Here is a 21,008-nt window from a genome sequence, read left to right as displayed (position 1 = left end):
ACTGAAAACCAAAATGAGCCTAATTTAAATTAAAGGATATCGTCATGTTACCTCTGCTTAACTGAGAAAAGAGGAAGGAAGGAAGGGAGGAAGGGAGGAAGGGAGGAAGGAAGAGAAAGGAAGAGAAAGGAAGGAAAGGGGAAGGAAGGGAAGGATGGAGGGAGGAGAAAATGCCTAGCTTTTCTGGGACTATCTCTTCACTGATAAATCAAATGTTTGGAGTAAATTTTTCCAAGCTCCAGAAGTCTCTTGTAAAATATCCTGGAGGTCCTGACTTTTTAGCCCCATTTTTACCAGTTTCCCACAATGTGGGACCCATAGCATTTTAAACTGGCATTTAACTGTGTCTGTAACTTAAATGTAACTGCAGATGACCTTCTGAATGCTTTTTGGTCACAAGATAGGTTGCTTTTACCCAAACACCAAACAGGTTGGAAATCATATGCACATAAAAGATAAGACCATAGACCAAGCTGCCTTTGGTCTGTAATGACTTAGCCCATGAGTTAAAAAAAAATCACGTTATTTTTTTCCAGGAGTCAGTCAGTCCCTGTGTGCAGGAGGTCAGGGAGACAAGCTGAAGAGTCCACACAACATGTGTTCTGTTGCTCTTGTGTCCCCTAGGCAGCTCTGATGATTTAGTGAAGAACCCCCATCCCAGGACTCGTGTCTATTGTTAGAGTACCTCCCATGTCTCTTTACAGGGTTAGCAATCCTGGGGGTGGGAATAAGGCAGGATGAGAAGTAAGGTTGAGACAGACCTGATATTGTATAAGACAAAGTAAAAACAGGGCTTCGGTAGAGGGGAACCACATTTAACGAGGGTGGAGTTGGGTGGGTCCCAAAGCTGGGTGTAGTGGGAAAACAGAAAAGGAAAAGCTCACCCATGCAAATGTCTTCTTTCCCTACAGAGCACAATGTATATGACTTCAAGTAGGCACGGTGCTAAAGGAATTGTTATATACAAAAAAGTTTAAGAACTGCTGAGCAATCAGGTGCTAGGGAGACAGGGCAAGTCTACCCCATATATATCTTGGTATGAAAGCCCTTCTGCTAATAAGATGATTGTTAAGATCCTGCTTAGAAATGAAGGCGAGGAATGGAATTTCAAAGTCTCGCTTGCCTTCAGGGCTTACTCCATGTTTCCCAATGCTAAGTCTGCATAGCATTCATAAAACATTTTTTAAAATATTTGTTTGTTTATTGTGAGAATTAAATGAGGCTGTGGAGTCACAGAGTGGGACTAAAGTCAGTGCATTGCTTGATAGCAAGTGCGATTCAACTCTACTACAGTATCGAAAGTGAAATCATCTTCTAGTCTCCAGACACACATGAGAAATCAATTCAATGATGTCTGATATCCAAAACTATATGTAAAGGGGCTTTTATGTCTTAGACCATGTGACATGGGTGTGAATTTCCAGGAGGTGACTTTACAACACAGCCCAATTTGTTCCCATGCCTTTGGGATGGAGGTGAATTTTCAGAGTATGTGCAAAGATGCTGTCCTTGGTCTGCAGGGGAGCAGAACATTGGCTGCTACAGGATGAGGCAGAGATGGCAGCAAAATGAGACCTGCACATTCTTTAAAATGAGTTCAAATCAACGGTAAAACAACCGTTGCCAAGGCATCATTACTTGCTCTTAATGGGGAAGGCTGCAAGTTCTTCTTGGGGAAGTTTTCCTTTGATTTGGACAAGTGTTGATAATATTTATTAAGGACATCCATTCAAATCAGTTTCATGCTGAAACTGATAAATGGGTTTCAAGGAAAAAGGAGATCCAGGTGGAAAAAAAGACACAAAAGCAGAATTTGAAGTAGTGGCTTTAGAAGTATTATGGGAGGAGAAGTAGGCTTCATTACAGAAAATGTCATTTCTGAGTACACCACTGAGTTGTTACTGTGCTGTGATCACTGACGACCCATGCACAGTGAATAAGTAGATCACCATCAGTAGTGACAATGGCTTAGGGAATATTCAGCTATTTTCCCAGAAAGCAGCACCCAGTGCCTAGAAATTGAGTTCTCTATATGTTGTCAGTCAAAGTCTGCTCTGAAAACCAGGTGCATTGATATTGCCTGAGAGCTAGTGAGCCACCCAGCAGCTCAGGTCCCTCCCCGACACTACTGAATCAGAATCTGCATTTTAACATTAAACTCAGGCAACACATACACCCATTAAAGCTTAAGAAGCACTTATCCAACATTCTCATTTGCCTTTGGTCCTTTGCACATGCTGTTCCTTCCTTTAGGAACACCCTTCCTGATCCCCTCCTCACTCCTAGACAATCCCTGCTCTACCCACTGTATCACCTCCTGTGACTCCCTCCTTCTTTCCCTCAGTCAAGGAAGCCACTCTTCTCAACCTTCCTCCAATGTCCCAGGCATACACAAATATGCTCACACCCTCACCTCTCCTCTACCCCCACATTTCCACCCTCACTCCAACCCAAGAAGTGAGATAGACACTTTTCTAGTATGTTCTAGCAGCACCCTGAACCATGTCCTGTTGAAGCTCTTGTCAAAATGACATATAATTGTATAATATTTGTCTGTCTCATTAGGCTATAAGTAATGAAAAAGGGGGGGGACCCTTAGGACCTAGATCAGCGTAGGCAGGCTAAGTAGTGATCAGCGTAGGGTGCTCAATTAGTATCTATTAGTGTTGTTTGTTCTTATCTTTCTGGGCATCCTGGGTAACCTCAAAAGATTATGCACAAAAGAGTGAATTCAAAGCTAAATTTTGTGCAGTGGTGACAGATGGAGGAGTCAGTCACATCTGAGGAGATAATTTAAAGAATACCCCTGGATATTTCTGATGACAAAGGACCCTGCTGCTCTTGTTTGTTACTAACATGTCAAGTACACACAGTGTAAAGTTTAACAGTGTTAACAGATTCTTAAAGATGAGGTTTGCTCTTGTCTTCGTCCCTTCTTTAAAGAATGCTTTTAGTAGAATGTAGTAATTGACATTGCTTTGACTGTTTCAGTTCTATTAAGGATATCTATTCTTGAGCTTTCTTCTAAACCCTTTGATCTCAACACTGGAAAAAAACAAAAAGATGCACATCTATCAGAAGAGAACTTGAGCAAGAAATTGAGGAGTTGTTTTGTTTAAAATTAATTTAATGGATTTAGAGGATTTTAAAATACAGCTTCTCATGGTTCAAAATAAAAGTTTGCTAAGGTGAATGTTCTCATTTTTTTTTTTATTATCTCTACTTTATTTTGTGGAACAAGTATTTGGAGAGGTTAAAATGGTCAGTGATATTATTTTGGGTATTTCCAGGTTTTTTTTTTTTTAAATTTTTTTTTAATTTTATTTAGTTATTTTTCAAGTACAGTTTTTTGTCTATTTTTCCCATCCCAGCCTCCCCCGCCCCTTGCTCCCCACCTCCCTCCCATTTCCACCCCCCACATTCAGAGACACATGAAGAGATGCTCAATATCATTAGCTATCAGAGAGATGCAAATTAAAACCACAATGAGATACCACTTTACACCAGTCAGGATGGCTATCATAAACAAAGCAACAAACAACAAATGTTGGAGGGGTTGTGGGGAAAAGGGGTCCTTAGTTCACTGTTGGTGGGAGTGCAGACTGGTACAACCATTATGGAAAACAGTATGGATTTTTCTCAGAAAAATAAAAATCGACCTGCCTTTGGACCCAGCAATTCCACTGCTGGGATTATATCCTAAGAATCCTAAAACATCAATATCAAAGAACCTATGCACCACAATGTTCATAGCAGCACAATTTACAATAGCCAAGAGTTGGAAGCAACCTAGGTGCCCATCAGTAAATGAATGGATCCAAAAATTGTGGTACATATACACAATGGAATTCTATGCTGCAGAGAGAAAGAAGGAGCTACTACCATTTGCGACAACATGGATGGAACTGGAAAGCATTATGCTGAGTGAAATAGGCCAGGTGCTGAAAGACAAATACCATATGATCTCACCTTTAACAGGAAGCTAAACCAAAAAACAAAGACACTGAAATAGAGAACAAGGGGATAGTGACCAGAGGGGAGAAGGAAGGGAAGTTAAAGGGAAAAAGGGGGAGGGCTTTGGAGGAACAAATAGGAAGGACACAGGGACGAGAACTAAGGGGGGGTGAATGTTCTCATTTTACCCTCAGTCAAAAAGACTAAATTGTCACATAAATAAATCTCATGGGCTTGGGTCAGTCTTTCAAAAAATATTTATTTAAAAAAATCCCAGGAGGTATTAGTTTCTTTTACATTCACATTCTGACCAACCTACTGACAATGATTCTGTCCTTGACCAACTTTTAGTTAGGCTACTCTGAGCCTTCTTTTTAACTAGATTTCCATCTGCTAAATTAGTTTAGAGAGATTCACCCACCCTTGATATCTGATCAACTTCTTCATCCCTTAACCATGCTATCTTAAGTTCTGGGTCAGCCTTTGCAAGAACCCTGTTAGGCCATTTTAGCAGGAACTGCTGTATCCTTGCTATTTCCTCTAAGAAATTTCCACCCACTAACCCCTTCCCTCTGTGCATTGGTTACAAGGCCCCATTGCTCCCTGTTGTATTTGGAGGAGAGCTCAGTTCTACATACACTGACATCTCTCTCCTTCACTGCAGTAGCTCAAAAACTGTCTTGCATTTCTAACAAGTGCCTGGTGCAAAAGTTTTCTTTTACACTGTGTACTCTTTGGTTCCTTTTCTAGTTTTGTCTTCTAGGTAGAAGAAAGTAAGAAGTTACTATAACAGAAGTGTTTCTGTATTCTTTTTTTCTTTTTTTACTTCTATACTCATATTTTTCTTTTCTAGCTTGAAAACATCAGATCATGATTTTTTCATTATGTCATCTGTGCAAATTCAATATGTTACCAGATCATCAATGGCTGGAAGGCCTATAAAGTCCTCATTAATTCTATTGGATTTTAGTAAACTTTTCACAAGAAACAACTATTCAGACCTTGAGAATATTTACATACCATTGTCATGTGCATTGTTTCACTATTTGAAGGTAGCTGAATAATTGTAGAATGGCAATTTTCAGACCTTTTAACATCCTATACCAGTAAAATAACAAGAATAACCATAATAACATTATAAAGTGGCCAACCATTCATTTTCCCAGATAAGGACCTTTAAAGAAATCCCTTGCTACTTCTGTTCCCACCATAATTCTTCAAAGAAAGAACACTGTAACAATGTAATAAAAACTAAATGTGTTATCTAAAACTGAAATACATTTCTTTTTAAGATAAGATTATTGATAAATTTCACTATCAGTTTTGTCCTCAGATCAGTGAAAATGTTGTTGAAGATCTAAGTTTATGTACTTTTTATGAGGTGTTCTTAAATGAATTGTCAGAGTAGAAAGAGGTCATTCATTACTAATCATAACCTAGCTCATTCTTACCAAAAAGAATGGCCTCAACTTAACTTTACTTTAATTCAATCTTTATTGTTAAAAAAATTGACATGATTATAGAATTGTTATTTCATTTGGGACATAATTAGTAAACACCAATGATGGGTAATTTCCCTATTTTCAGTACTAGATGTACTTAAATCTTTTAAGCTGAAAAATTATATTGAATACTGTTCAGTAGCGACTTTCTCATTAAAGCAACTACCAAATCTCTCAGACATGTCCAGTGAAAATAAACCACTTCATAAGGAGATAGTATGTAAAATAAGTAGATTAGAATAGAAAAAACAATCGAGAAGTCACCTTTTTACAGTGTTAGTGATAATGTAACAGGGTGCAGCCAAGGTGGGAGGGGCCCAAATAGGGATTTGTAATGGAGTCCAGAACTCAGAGTGTTCAGGAAATATCAGGTAAAAAAAATATGATGTCCTCACCCCACCAGTCTGAGTTGGGGAATGGGACACATGGAGCAGGGCCATTGAGTCCTGTTTTGCATAGCAACAGCTTTGCAGCTAACCCCTGGCATGGTCATTTAACATATCTATAACTTTTAACTGGTTTCATAGATATGTTAAATAGCTGTGGCCATTCTGTGAGCCAAGGGGATTGGAGTGACTTCAACCCAGGATGTGACTCAGAAGCAACTCTCCCTGGTTACAGCGCCTGTGTGAGAGCTTGGAGATGATTGGCTCCACACTATGGGACCATGCCGGCCCAGACTTACTATGGCAGCCTAGTAGAGCTGGAAGAATACAAGCATGCTGGCAGGTGTAACTGATTGTGGGAGGAGTCAGAAATGGGGCTGCAAAGGAAGAATGGCAGGGGTGGGGGTGGGGATTAAAACCCAGGCGCAACAGCCATATTAAGTCAGAGAGGACCACATGGCTTTGGCAGAGTAGGTTGGTACCACACAGATTTGGAAGAGATTGGGACCATGTGGAGATCGTGGCAGCAACACGGCGGATGGTGCTGGAATAGAGGGGCTGCCTGAACCATGGACTTCTACTTCTTTTCCTGAGATATGGTACCCCTGACTGGGCAAAGGGGAGAAGGAAGGACTGTGTGTGTTTGTGAGTATTGTAAAGGACTTTAGTATTTTAATGAAGACATTAAGTCATTACTCTAAGTCTGTGTAACCTTTAAATAAATAATTCCTTTCTTTTTCACCAATCTCTAGCATTGAGAGATGTCTTTCCTCTGGAGGTGGGCAAAGTGAACCTAGTACAGGGGGGGAACCCCCAGTGAAAAAGTGGGGGCCTTTTGGTAATAGTATATTGTTCACCCCCACCCCTGGGTCTGTTACAGAACAGACCCAGAACAGAACGGGTCTGTTCTGTAACAGTAATTGTATTATATATATATATATATATTATATATATATATATATATAATATATTTTATCAAACACCTTCTGTGTAACAGATGCTGTGCTTTGCAAATCTATACATCTCTGAATAAAGAGGTGATGGCAAATAAAACTCTCATGCCTTAAACCCCCCGATAGTGCTCATTGTCTTTGGACCTTTGAAGTTGTTTCACAACTCAGTCTTCACCAAGAGCCCCCCAAATTATTTTGAAACTAAAACACCTTGTTCAGAATAGAGGGTCAAATAAGAGAACATGATAGCTTAGCTTTTCTTCCTCTTAACGAAGGCTATGGGGAAATATTTAAGACTTATATTAAATATTTAAGACTTATGTCTCACAAATGGTGTAGGTGTAAAGATATTACTTAAATGTAAGGGAAAATGTATACATTAGTGTTGCTAATTTAGTGTTGCATAAATATGTATTACACAAGAAGATTATTAGATGCTTAGTGTTGAATAATTTGTCCTTAAGGTGCATTACTTGTTTTTTTTTTTAAGTTTTAGGTGTAGATTGGATGGAGAAAAACTCATTATATCCCTACATTCTGGTGGATCTAGACTTTAGTTCAGAATACGTTACAGTAACTACCTGAGCTTCCAACTATTCTTGATCTTTCACCAAAACACTTTGGCAAGTTCTTTCCTCTCTTATACAATCTGCTTTATATTATTTTTAACAAATGTGAACACCATTTAATGCATAGCAGGTGTCTAGCACTCTATACAATATTTTATACAGTCAATTCACTACACCCTTTTTTATAGATGAGAAATCAAGGGTCAGAGCTTAATGTACAATCCAAGGTTATAGCACCAGTAGGTAACATGTCTGAGATTTGACCTGTGTCTCTCAATGCCATGCTGTTATTTTCCACTCGGACCACTAATGTTTCCTCTAGTCCTTTTCTTCTATGACCATGGCATCCAAGCAAGTCCAAATGCAGACAGACCCCAGTGCTTTGGCATTTGAAAAACCCAGGTTCAGGTTCCCACTTTACCACTTACTAGCTGGGTAAAGTTGACCACATTACTTAAACTTCTCTAATTCTTAGTTTCCTCATCCATAAAATGCAGATTATACTAGTAGCTTCATCATGGAATCCTTCTGGTGGTTAAATGAGGTTGCGCTTGCAAGGCAGCAGCATAGTGCTGGCTTAGGAAAAACGCTCAATATTAAGTTAAGAAATGATACCATGTTAAACCTTATATATTTGTTTACTCTTGAGAATGTTCTTGTTAGGCTTTCAGCATATTTTGATATTAACTTTAACATAATAATGCAAACCTTTTGAATAAATGCTCGTTATAGTGACATATCTCTTCTCTGTTCTCAGACCTGGGTTTCTAAAGTAAATACAGTAAAAATTTCCATACTTATGTTGACTTGGATATTTTCATAAATTTATAAAACAAAGAATAACCAAGGCATTTTTAAATCTGGGAGAACACAGAATTCATTCCATCTAAGACTGTGTGAAGGTGTGGCCTGTTCAGTCACACGGTTTCACACCTCTTGCCATGGGATGACACCCCGATAATTGAAGCAAAGCCCTGAAGCACACAGAAGACCAGTCTGATGTGTGTGAAAGTCTGAAGTGATGGTGCTTCAGGAGGGAAGGAGTTGTATTGCTGAAACAGTACTTACTTGGAAAACTTTAATAAAAACACAAGACTGAGGTATACACAAGGTATAATACACAAGGTATAATATACCTTTTTCTAAGGTATGTTATGCATGTTTTCCTCTGTGTTTCTGTATGCCCCTTTAATTTATTGGCTTGGTAAACCTTTCCTTCCGGGGATACAGAGAGTTTGGCTTCTGTGGAGGCCAATTCAATTACCCCAAATATCACATCATGTAACTGAATTAAAGAAATGCTACGGGAAGGGAGAAAAAGAATGGGATTCTGGCTTGACTTAGGCATGGTGGTCATTTACACTGAAAGTCAGTTATATGAAATGGTATAATGAAGCAAAGGGGAGTAGAAGGAAAGATAAGAAATAAGTGTTTGGAGAATATGGATATGTGTCCTTCTGAGATGTTGAGAGTTTGTTGTGTAGAGTGAAGATATTAAGAATTCTTTGTTGGGCCTCGGCTGGTGTAGCTCTATGGTTTGAGTGTGGTCCTGCGAACCAAAGGGTTGCTGGCTCCATTCCTGGCGTGGGCACGTGCCCGGGTTGCAGGCCAGGTTCCCAGTGTGGGGATACTGAGAGGCAACCACACACTGATGTTTCTCCCTCCCTTCCAGTTTCTCTAAAAATGAATAAATAAAATATTTTTTTTTAAAAAGAATTCTTCATTGATAAATGAGTGAATGTATTTTGTTGGTCTCTTAAATTAGGAAATGGTTCTATTATCAAAATAATATGTGACATTTTACATGTTGCTTCTGTGAGTAGAAATTTATATGACTTTTAGGAAAAACTATCTGAACCTGCTTATTCGTGCACGTCTGTTACCTAGTAATGCCTTGGTAGGAGTCTACTCTAGAGGGCAGACACCAAAACAAAGACATGTACTGAGATACTCACTTCAATATTATCAATAGGAAAAAAAAGAAAGAATATATTCACTAACAGTTACATTCGATGGAGTTAGAATGAAGGCATTAAGCTGCTGTTCATGCCCCTGAAAATTTACACAGGAAAATGCTTTTATGCTAAGTGATTAAGGTCGAATACAAAGTGACGTAACAATGGACAGAGATGTCATCCCTTTAAAATGTAAGATTGATCAGGTCATTTCTGTGCTTAAAACCTCACAGTAGCACTGCAATTCCATCCGAAGGAAAACTGGACAGTTTGTCACCATGGGCTACAAAGCCTTATGTGCTTGGACTCCGAGTCACCTCTGGAGCTTGTGTCCCCCACACTGCCTCCCTCCACTCCGGCCACACTGGCCTCCTTGCTTCTCCCAAAACGGGGCAGGCACACTGCTGTCTTAGCACTTTCCCTAGCTGTCTGCTCTGCTTGGAATGCTCTCAGGTTGAATACCTGCTTACTTTACTTTACCACCCCTGCTAGAATTTTCTCAAATGCCTCTTCTCAACAGGGCTTCTCGTGACCACCCTGTGGAGTTGCCACCCAGGCCTCCCTATCCTTGGCTTCCCAATCTCTCCTACCTTGCTCTATTTTTCTTACCATCAGTATTATAATTTCCTAATATTCTATAGGAGGTAAAGAACAAACCTATTTACTGTGTTTGTTATTTGTTATGTGTCTTTCCTCCTTGCCTAACTAAAATTTTCTGTCGAGTCTTGATACCGAATTCCCTATTAGTGGTGTAGAGTCATTTAAACCAGAGGAGGGTAGCAGGACCCTGAAGGGATGGGACACAGAAAGGGTGACATTTGACTATAGAAATAGGTAAGGTGCACAGCACAGTTTGCATTTGGGTGGAAGTGATTCTGTAAACCAGGAAGCCTCCAAAATCAGGGTCAAAATCTGAGAGTTGGGTACCCAGGGGGCTCACAGGATGCTGGAATAAAAAAGGCAGCCCTGGTCACGACCTGTCTGTATTAACTCCCTGGACTCCACACCCCACAACGAACCTGGATTCCTGGGAGTGGTTCCTGGCAGGCAAGGCGGCAGAGTGGCAGGTAGGTGAGTCTGGTTCAATTACCCACATGGCTGATGGAGAGGGCCACAGCCACAATAGAGGAGTTGTCAACACCAGCAGATGTGGAGAGGATGCAGGAGAGGAGAGGAGAAGGGTGGGGGAAAAAGAAGCAGAAGTTTTAGTATCATGCAAAGAAAAAGACGTATTCACAGCAGGCTGTCTTTAAAAAGAACAATAAGGAGAAGGTAGAGGATGAGGCTGTAACAACTAAAAAGTGATCAGAAAGGTTCAAAGATTACATGTGTGTTTTCACATAGCATCTCTCATGGGTAATATGCTGGATTTTTGTCTTAGATTGAGCTTCACATCTTTGAAGCATAAAAAGGTCATTTTCATCTTGCAGGTAAGAATTTTAGAGTCTTCCAATCTAGTTTACATGTACCAACAGGTAAAGAGTACATTTTGTGCTTCTTGAGTTTAATATTTTTAATATTAAAATTTATATTATGCCCTGGCTGGCATGGTCAGTAAGTGCCAGCTATGAACCAAAGGGTTGCTGGTTCAATTCCCAGTCAGGGCACATGCCTGGGTTGCGGGCCAGGTCCCTGGGTGGAGGCGTGCAAGGGGCAACCAAACATTGCTCTTTCTCTCCCTCTCTTTCTCCTTCCCTTTCCCTCTCTCTAAAAATAAATAAATAAAGTCTTAAAAAATAATATTAGGAGTATATCAGGACAACAGATTTTTAAGGACATTTATTCCAGTTTCTTTGAATGATGCATAGTTCAGTTTCTATACAATACTCACTCTATAGTAGATATAGTAGGATTTCTTCATGTGTGCATGTTATATTCTTAACCAAAAGTTCCTTTCCAAGGTACTATGAGGGATTATCAAAATATTCAACTGTATTTATCATCCAAATTAATTTCAATTATTGGGGTTTCAATCTGTTTAATTCTAGAAGATGAAACCAAGGCCTCAAACCAGGCCCAGGATTTCTGTTGGAAGGTGAACAGTGAATCCACTTCTTACTCATTCAGCAGGAACTCTTTCTGAGGTAAAATTTGAGAGTAAAGAGTCTTTGCTTTCTGAAGGTAGATGATAAGATAAAAGTGAACAGGACACAAATTATATGCAATTATTATTAATGCCAATGCAAGTATTATGCCATGTATGAATTATAACAAGCAAAAAAATTGTTCACTAAAAATACCCTAAAATAAATGTGAATAAATATTGTGTGTGTGTGTATTATATGATTTTATAACCATAGATTCCCAAACAGCCAAGATTCAAATGACCTTGACTTGTTCTTGGAAATCACATTTCCTCCTTTCTAGGGGAAGCAGAGCACAGAACTGAGCCGATGGGTGTGCGTCATCATTGTTAGGACAAGATAGCCGTTGGCACAGCAGGGTTACACCCGTTGCCTCTTTAGAGGCCGCTGAGAAAAGCGAATTGAGAGCTGACAATGAGCAAACCCATCAAGAGAGATTATGTAAAGGGACTTCCAGGGTGCCGAGTGCCTCAAACAGTTATCCTCTTATCTCTGACGCGTTCAACAGTGCTGCAAACATTTCTGAGAGAAATCCTGTAAATTTAATATTTACTACAAATTATAGTTGCAAACAAGCAATAGAACATCGATGTTGAACAGACAAAGAGAGGGAAGCAGAGGCCCGAGGTTTGGGAGCCGTTAACCACAGCGCAGGGTGGGAACTCAGCAGGAGTTCGTTTAATAGCCTGTTTATGGGCAGTGTGGGACTGAAGGTGTCCTATATAGAAGATCCTCACAGTTAGCAATGTCTTCCCTTGTGACAGATTGAAGTTACAATATGCCAATTAAGAGAACAAGACTCTTTACCCTCCTCAAGACCTACTTTGAGATGATTACTATCTTTTATACAAACTTCCAAGTGTCTACATTACGATTTTCCAAAGAAGCTGACCTGTGCATCTTGAATATGACTATTGTACCTCCTGATTGTGAGAGGACTACAGAGAGAAATCCCCAAAAGGCTTTATTTATGCCCATAGTCCTGAGCGTACTGGATGATTCCTGCAATGTCCCAATTCTCCACTGTAGGGAACATGACACTTATCTCTCCAATTAAAATTATATGTGCCAGGGCTAACATCAATAGATCATCATATTTATATAAGCCAGACCTTCTGGTCACTAATTCAGATTTACCTCTGAGCTGCTCAGTTTTGAAGGCAAGATCTATAAACACTGGTGTTTCTTTTCTCCTGAAATGCTCAGTCGAAATGGGGTTTCTTTCTACTGGTGTGTTAGCAATTTTGTCAGCCACTTTGTAAGCAGAAAAAGCAGAGAGGACATAATCCTTTCTAAGCAATCATACACTAGGTAGGAATGAATCTGTGTGTACATTTCTTTTTTCATTCTTTCAATAAAATAGCTACTGAGCACCAGTATTGTGTGAAGTGCTCAAGATACTGCAGTGAGAAAAGCAGGTAATCTACACCTTCATAGAGTTCATGGTGTTTTGGAAGAGACTAAAATAGCAACATGCATAAAGTAAAACATGTAAGAGATTAAGAAAAATAACATTTGAGCATTACTCTGGTAAAGTAAAAATTTCCACATAGGTTGCCCAGTTTTTTTTCTGCAAATAATGAGGATCAGGTATACAAATAGCTAAATAATTTGCCAAAGTCACATAGTACATCAAAGAATATGATCTTAAACTCAAGCCTTCCAATTCTATAACTTGGGGGACAGTTTTTATTACAATGGACTGTCTGCAGAGCACCCAAACTGAATGAAATGTTCTCAAAGAGTTGTGTATTGAACATCATGGCGAGGAAATTTCCAAATGATCTGAAAGATTGCATATATATGTGAATGCTTCAGGGATCTCCAGTGGAGTCTCAAAGAGAGCAGAACTCCATGAGAACAGAATGAAACAGCTGGATAATTAACAACGGATTCTCTTTTTCTCTTGTTTTTCTCCTTTCTCCTTCTCTATTTGTTTTTCATACGAATTGCTTACAGGGCAATTCTGAGTTTATTTGCCTTATTGCAGGTGCTTCCATTACTTTGGCTGATTAATATGAGGGTAATGGAGGTACTATTTTGGGGAGAAGGCAGCTGAAGAAAGTGAGGAAGGAGTATATTTACCCAAGGCAGGGTTGGGCTACAGAGACCACTGGAATTTGGGTGATTTGGACTCTTTCCCAATTGTTAGGGAAGCTTTCGTTGGAGAGCCTTGGAAGTAAACTGTTAAGATGAAATATTTTCACAGGCTACTTAGGTGGCCACACAAGAGCAGTAGTTGTTTTGTCTACATTGCATAACCAAGACTCTTAAAAGGAAAGGAAAGTTACCAAGAGAAAACAGAAACTGAGTTTTAAATAGTGTTGCTTCTTACTGAGCCATCGTTATTAGCCAGTTTCAAAATGGACAAGACTGATGTGGAAATGTCAGGGGCACAACGGCACGCTCGGTTTAGTGAAGCTAATTATGAATGATACTCTTGCAAAAGGTCAGGAATTATGCAGCAGATCGGATACCACACTCACAGGTTCATTTCTTCTGTGACTGCACTAAAAGTGAGGCCACAGGGAGAACCCAGCAATTCTCTAGTGAATTTAATCAGTGCCCATGTTCCGTGTTGATCACCCATTTGAACAATTTCCTATTCGTTGTCCAAATTGTCCACTGAACTGCATTCGTCACCTACTTTTCTCTTGTTCACACCTGATAAAGCTCTGTGAAAATAAAATATGCAAGATAATTGTGATTGTACTTTATGTCTTTCTTTTTCGGCATAGTTTGCATTATTTTACCCCTTATAATAGGACTAAGAGGCCAATCACCCCCCAGTTCCAGTCTGGGGGGTGGGGGTAAAATAGGAGTGGGAAGAACCAAAAGCAAGCTTAAGGTGTGTTGTAGGGAGTATGAAAGGCCAAAAGCCAAGAGACTGAATTCTATTGCCAAGTTTTCAGAGTGATCATGGGCCCACCCCAGAGGTAAGAAAATGTCAGAAGAATAAAAATTCAGGAGGATTAGAAAATGGAGTCAAGTATGGGCGGTATGACCCCTTCCTTCTATGTGGAGATGAGAACAGAGTAATGTCTCCCCAAATACCACAAAGGAGCCCTTTGGGATCCTCTGGGGTCCCCTCCCTATCTGCATAACATCTAGCCAACCTGCTGGGAGTCTGTTTCATGAGGCCTTTATGTAGTTTGAAGCTCAAGAAATACTTTTAAAGTGTCCTCTTGTTGAATAAACCTCTTCTGGTGACCTTGTGATCTTAGCTCTCCATTGTTCTATCTACCTCTGTCTTCAAGTATTGTGATATTAAAATTATAATTAATGAGCAACAATAACAGTTCCTATTTATGGAACATTTCAAATACGCCAGGCCCTGGCTATTTCCTTCATATGCATTATGTCAACTAGCATTTCCCATCATCCCCAGCTTGAAAAACAATGACATCCCACAGTTTTTAGGATGAAGATGCAGTTGACCCCAAAGCTTAACATATTCTGTCTCCCATCTAACTTTCAGGTGTCCTATGTCACTCTGCTCTTCCTCATTTCCTGCCCCCAGGCACACACCCAGAACAGTCTAAACGCTCCAGCACTTCCTCTCCCAGCACCTTCCCAACTGCCCTCTGCCCTGCAGAAGCACTTCTTCCCACGAGGCCCTTCTTACCTCTCCCACTTGAGTCTTGTTTCTCTTTACTTGTTCTCCAAGACCATGTTCTTTTCCCATGGAGCACACATGCCACTTTGCTCTATAGCCACTGATGTTATCTGAGTAGTGTCTTTCTGTCCCACCGGTATTGAAGTTTCATGACAATGGGATTGACTTTATTTCTGTTCATTATTGCATGCCCAGCTAATGTTAGCTAGTGTACATTAAGGAGTCAATAGCAGTAGCGAATAAATAAGTGAAAATAAATTTTATTTTTCACAGGCTTATATTTATCTTATATTTGGTCCTAGCTCCTCGTAAATGGTCCATGGCAGCCTTTTTTTTTTTCCCACCCCAGAGGCATACGGGTGGACCCATTATGGGTATCAGTGATTCGGTTACTATAGACTTTAGACTGGCTCTATTTCACCAATGCCCTGGTCACTTCAGACACTGTCAGATGACCCCCGACACAATTTTAATCCAATTGATTTCCTTGCTGCCTTTTAGATTTTGAGTGAGTGTGATCTTATAAAAAGGAGAGAGAAAGGGTTGCCATTTATGGAGGGTCTCCAATCTTTCTGGAACAGCATTGGTGTTTTTCATACATTCAATTCAAATTAACACCTGTGCATTAAAAATTAAACAGATAATTGGGAGGTATTTTGGAGATAGAAAGACATCTGTAATCTTAACCATGGAGGAGAATTTCCCAGAAGCTTGCGTTTGGGCAGAATTCAATTGCACCTGCATTGCTTCATTAGATAATTTGCCCATCTACAGATAATGTTTGTGCAAATGGAAAAATTTTCAGCAGTGTCATTCCCTGGAGAAAATCTGGTAAACTTAAAATCACTGGAAACTGTCCCTACAACGATCATGTGTCTTTGTTATTCATTAGCCTGCCCCTGCAGTTTCAAGACTGGGTAAGAAAGCCAATGGACTGATCAGGAGCAATTGGTCTCCAGTGAAGATCCCTCCCCACCTAAACTGAGGTGTTTATAAACTGAGTGTTTATCTCGGTCCACTACTCAACACCTGTCCTCTTATTTAAATAAAGTGCTAATCAGTGAAAATGACGGTTCTAGCAGATGATGCAGGAATTCAGAAAGAACAAGAAAATGATGCTAGAGAAGTCTTTATCACCTGTCAAACTGTTGTTATAGGGAAGTCCAGCAGAACAAGATCAGTCATGTTGGAAGAAGAGAAAATGGACAAGGATGATGACCTGACAGGTTCTTCACAGAAGAGTATTTGAAAACCAAAGGGTTCAAGGAAGAATCAGCAAAATTAGTGAAGCTATTGAATATATTTACAGAACTGACAGTGTTCATGATCTTGTGGGAAAGTGTCATGTTAACATACAATTTTGAAGGAATAGTTACAATTGTGCAATCAACACTTAATTCATTATTTGTTTCTTATCTAATTCATATTTACTTTTTATTTTTTAAATACTGATAAAATAAATGTTATGTTTTACTATTTTTAGGAATAAAGTCCCAGACATATCAACCATTTTTTATTACTACTTAATTACATTTAATCTTCTTTGTAGTGAATTTCTGCACCCCTTTCCAGCTTCCAATTATTCTCACATGATGAAGGTGGCATCCAAGACTTCACACTTTCCTTTTATGTAAGAAGGCAAACCCTCCTCCACATTTTCTCCCACTCCCAAATATCCATATTGGTCCTATATAAACTTCAGAGTTAAACCTTGGACTAAATCTTCACCTTTTCTGCTTCCTTCTTTATGTATGCTCTTCTCCGTCTTTGGGACAAGGTCTAAGACCCAGTAGAACCCCTGAGAAAAATGTCATTATTAACACTTTTTTCATATTCTTTCTCCTACATGAAGAATGTCTAATGGCTGAGTATGATTAAGGTGGCAATGACAGTTTCTCCAAACAACATGTTCTCTGGATATTGGATTTTTTTCTCTGGACACTGCCTTTATGGTGAGTGATTCATGCAATAAACTGCAGCTCACTTTCTAAAAGACATGATTGCCACGCAGTCACCACATTGTTCTACCATTGTGAGCGAGGAAGAACAACACTAACAGAATGCCAGCTCAGATTCCTGACGCGCGGAAAATTACACAAATGAAGCGTATGCACCTTTTTAATTGCTATTTTGAAGCAGTTGATTTATTCAGGAAAAAGTGAAAATTAAAAATCTTCAGGTTATACTGAGTGCATGAGTCAGCAATGAGTACATTACATAGGGCCAAGATTTTATATAGAAAAAAATGACTTCACTTGGCCCTTTATTTTTTATCTGAACCTTATTTTTGGTTTGAATCACCCAGGTAAATTCTTTAATTTAAACTGGCTACTCAGACTGTAAGTGAATGGATAGGTCTATTTATAGGCACAATCTATCAAAAGTTGCTATTCTTATTATACTATTATTATGATCAAAATTACATATTTTTTAGAACAAACACAATTGTGTTGTTTAACTTAATTTCGAAGAATTAAAAGAGAAAATTAAAAATTCCCCTTGTATCTTTGGAATCAAACTTTAAGATTTTAAAATTTCTCTTATTTTATTTAGTGCATTTAAAATTTTTTTTTTTTGCCTTGAGCTAAAATTTATTTTAGAAAAACAGCAGCTCTGGCCTAATTAATCAAAAATTGAATTGATATAATTTCTCAATTCTAATTTTTGGTCCAATAAATATTTCTTTTTTTTAAATTTTAGATTTTTTAATTTAATTATTTTTCAACTACAGTATTCTGTCTTTTATTCCCATCCCAGCCCACCCCCCATCCCCCACCTCCCTCCCATTTCCACCCCCCTTAGTTGTTGTCCATGTGTCCTTTATACTAGTTTCTGTAAATCCTTCCCCTTTTTCCCCTGAAATTCCCTCCCCTCTCCCCTCTCCCCTCTGGTCACTGTCCCCCTGTTCTCTATTTCAGTGTCTTTGTTTTTATTTTGCATGCTTGTTTGTTTTGTTGTTTAGCTTCCTGTTAAAGGTGAGATCATATGGTATTTGTCTTTCACAGCCTGGCTTACTCATAGTGCATTTTTTAAAATTTATTTATTTATCTTTAGAGGGGAAGGGAAGGAGAGAGGGAGAGAAATATCAATGTATGGTTGCCCCTCGTGTGTCCCCTGCTGGAAACTGGCCTGCAACCCAGGCATATGCCCTGACTGGGAATCGAACTGCTATCCTTTAGTTCACAGGCCCATGCTGAGTCCACTGAGCTACACCAGCCAGGGCTATTTAGTGCATTGTGATACCTGAGCAAAGTACACTAAAATATAAAATGTACAGACTAAAAAGGGCACCTTCAGGCATCAAAAGTCTTGATCCAAATTGCTATCACTACATATGCACATACATATTTAAAATATGTGTGTAACATAATGTTTAATAAATAATTGGAAACACACCCTGTAAAACTTTAGTGCTATATTTTATTACGTGCTTATTCTAAAGCAGTTTCACCACTGGCTGGTTAGCTCAGCTGGTTAGAGCTTGGTGCTAATAATAAAGCAGTCGGTTTTATTTTAATGATAATAATATATGACTTGTTTCAAAGGAACTGCTTATAACTTTCCAGATATAATTAATCTATCATTTAAAAAAATCTGATTAAATATGAATGGGCCATTATTTTATATGAGTTCTAATTTGCCAGAGATTATTTTAATTCCTCTAATGTGCTAAAAATTATTTCGTGTTATTCATAAAGAAAATAATTGAATAATTGCATGATTGACTTAATGATGGATATTCCACCTTGTTCCACTAGGAGTCTGTGACAGTGAAAATATTTATAAAATAAAATGGTAAAATACAGTTAAAACTCAGTTCTAAGGAACATAGAAACTATAACAAGAAGTCAGTATCCTGGTTGAAAACAACACAGGTGTTCAGGTGATGAGCTCTCACAGAGTTGCTACGATTGAAGTTTAAATTTGTTTCTGGGGTTTCTGAAGCTGACATGAAATGGAGGCACGAACAGTTATACAGACAGTGTATTTCTTAAGGAAAATAAGGAAGGTGAATGAATATAAAGAAGAGATGGGTGACAGTCATGTCCTGCTGTACCAGAGAACTCCAAGAGCTTCTAACTGTGTCTCAGAGTTCATTAGTATTACTCTTTTAAACAAATCCAATGCCGTGGTAAGTAGAGGAATCAGGAACTCAGGGTTTTATTCTTGGATCGATCTCTAAATAAATGTAAGACTGAGCACTTCATTTAAATTTTCTTGACTTCAGTTTCTTTATCTTAATACAAGGGGGGGATTGGGCCAAGGTGACTTTTCCTGAAGTCTTTTGTAGTTCCAACACCCCACATTCATTGGGTTCCCATTTCTCCAACACAGAGAGAAAAGCACTTGATATTTCAAAAGGCATGTTTTATAGGTAAGATTCTTTTGGGGGAGAAGTTGTTTTAAGGAGTTAGGGACCATCTATCATTTATGTTAAATGCTGCAGGGAATCAGATAAGATGGATCTGGTGAGGTCTCAGTCTCTCCCTCAACTGGTCACTTGGGAAATGAAAAAAAGAAACTGAAGTTGGTGTGTGCTGAATACCCACTTCCTAGCCAGTCTCTTTCCTTCCAAAATTCCATCTGGCCCCAAGGAGGTGTGCAAGGAAGTCAGGAATCCTGTCTTAGTCTATCCCAGAATCTTGCAAGTGTCAGGAGAGAGTGTCTGCTCAATATTTGTTGCCCGATGACTTTCTCTTCAATCTTCCCCTTCTCGTGTTGGCATGACACCCAAACCAGTGTTTTCTCAATCACTGTGCAGTATTAGAGACATTTAATGTGGGTCTTCTTAAATTTAGCATTCTTTTTTAATTAAAAAATTTTATTGTTCAAGTACAGTTGTCTCCATTTTCCTGCCACCACTTCCCCCTCCCCACCTAGCCCCACATCCAACCCTCCATCCTTCCGCCCTTTGGCTTTGTCCATGGGTCCTTTGTACATGTTCCTTGATGACCCTTCACCTTCTTCCTCCTGTTATCCCTCTCCCCTCCCCTCTAGTTACTGTCAGTTTGTTCTTTATTTCATTGTCTCTGGTTATATTTTGCTTGAAGCTTGTTTTGTTAATTAGGTTACACTTATAGGTGAGATCATATGGTATTTGTCTTTTACCGCCTGGCTTATTTCACTTAGCATAATGCTCTCCAGTTCCACCCACACTGTCCCAAAGGGTAGGAGCTCCTTCTTTCTTTCTGCTGCATAGTAGTCCATCATGCAAATGTACTACAGTTTTTTGATCCATTCATTTACTGATGAGCACTTAGGCTGTTACCAGCACTTGGCTATTGTAAGTAATGCTGCTGTGAACATTGGGGTGCATAGGTTCTTTTGAACTGGCGTTTCAGGGTTCTTAGGGAATAATCCCTGCAGTGAAATTGCTGGGTCAAAAGGCAGTTCCATTCTTAGTGTTTTGAAGAAATTCCATATTGTTTTCCACTGTGGTTGCATCTGTCTGCATTCCTACAAACCATGTACTAGGGTTCCCTTTTCTCCATAACCTCACCAGCACTTGTTGTTTGTTGATTTGTTTATGATGGCCATTCTTTGGGTCTACTGTCTTTGCCTATTTTGAAAATGGTGTGAAGTCAAAATAAAAATCCCTTAGGAGGCTTATAAATTATAGCACTTTGGACTTTGTAAAAATTTTCTTCTAAAGTTATTTGCATGTTTGTACTATATAGAAATTGTACAATATGTAACAGAATATACAAATTAAATATAATCATATTATATTTTTTAATAATGAGAGAGAAACAAAAGAGCAAATGAACATGCAGTACTGAATTTGCCTGAGTTAAATGTGTGTATGTTTCACCATTATGTCCCCAAATAGCAGCAGTTATATGAGGCTGTGGAATGGGAAATGTGTGAACTGATGTCAGGATGAGTGTGATTCAGAGTTCCTACTCCACGTGCCTTGGAAGAGAGCCCTATAGGCTGCAGTGTTTATTGTTCTTAGCTGGAGGTGGTCCACAGGGCCTGCTTCCTGACC

At 39.0% G+C, this 21,008-nt stretch overlaps 1 protein-coding gene across 1 annotated transcript in view; it reads right to left on the bottom strand.

Annotated features, from left to right (window-relative positions):
• SPHKAP (SPHK1 interactor, AKAP domain containing) overlaps positions 1–21,008 on the bottom strand; it is a 122,590-nt gene that overhangs the window by 95,314 nt on the left and 6,268 nt on the right. Inside the window, exon 2 of the mRNA XM_053662340.1 lies at positions 10,339–10,417. Coding sequence (XP_053518315.1) covers positions 10,339–10,415 — 77 coding nt within the window. The 5' untranslated portion in view covers positions 10,416–10,417. The remainder of the gene's footprint in view (positions 1–10,338; positions 10,418–21,008) is intronic.

This window comes from Artibeus jamaicensis, unplaced genomic scaffold (genome assembly GCF_021234435.1).
Source record: "Artibeus jamaicensis isolate MK-2021 breed Jamaican fruit bat unplaced genomic scaffold, CSHL_Jam_final contig_1015, whole genome shotgun sequence".
In the NCBI taxonomy this organism is placed as follows: domain Eukaryota; kingdom Metazoa; phylum Chordata; class Mammalia; order Chiroptera; family Phyllostomidae; genus Artibeus; species Artibeus jamaicensis.
The sequence above is the reverse complement of the archived record's forward strand: the minus strand, read 5'-3'. Positions and strand labels throughout refer to the sequence as shown.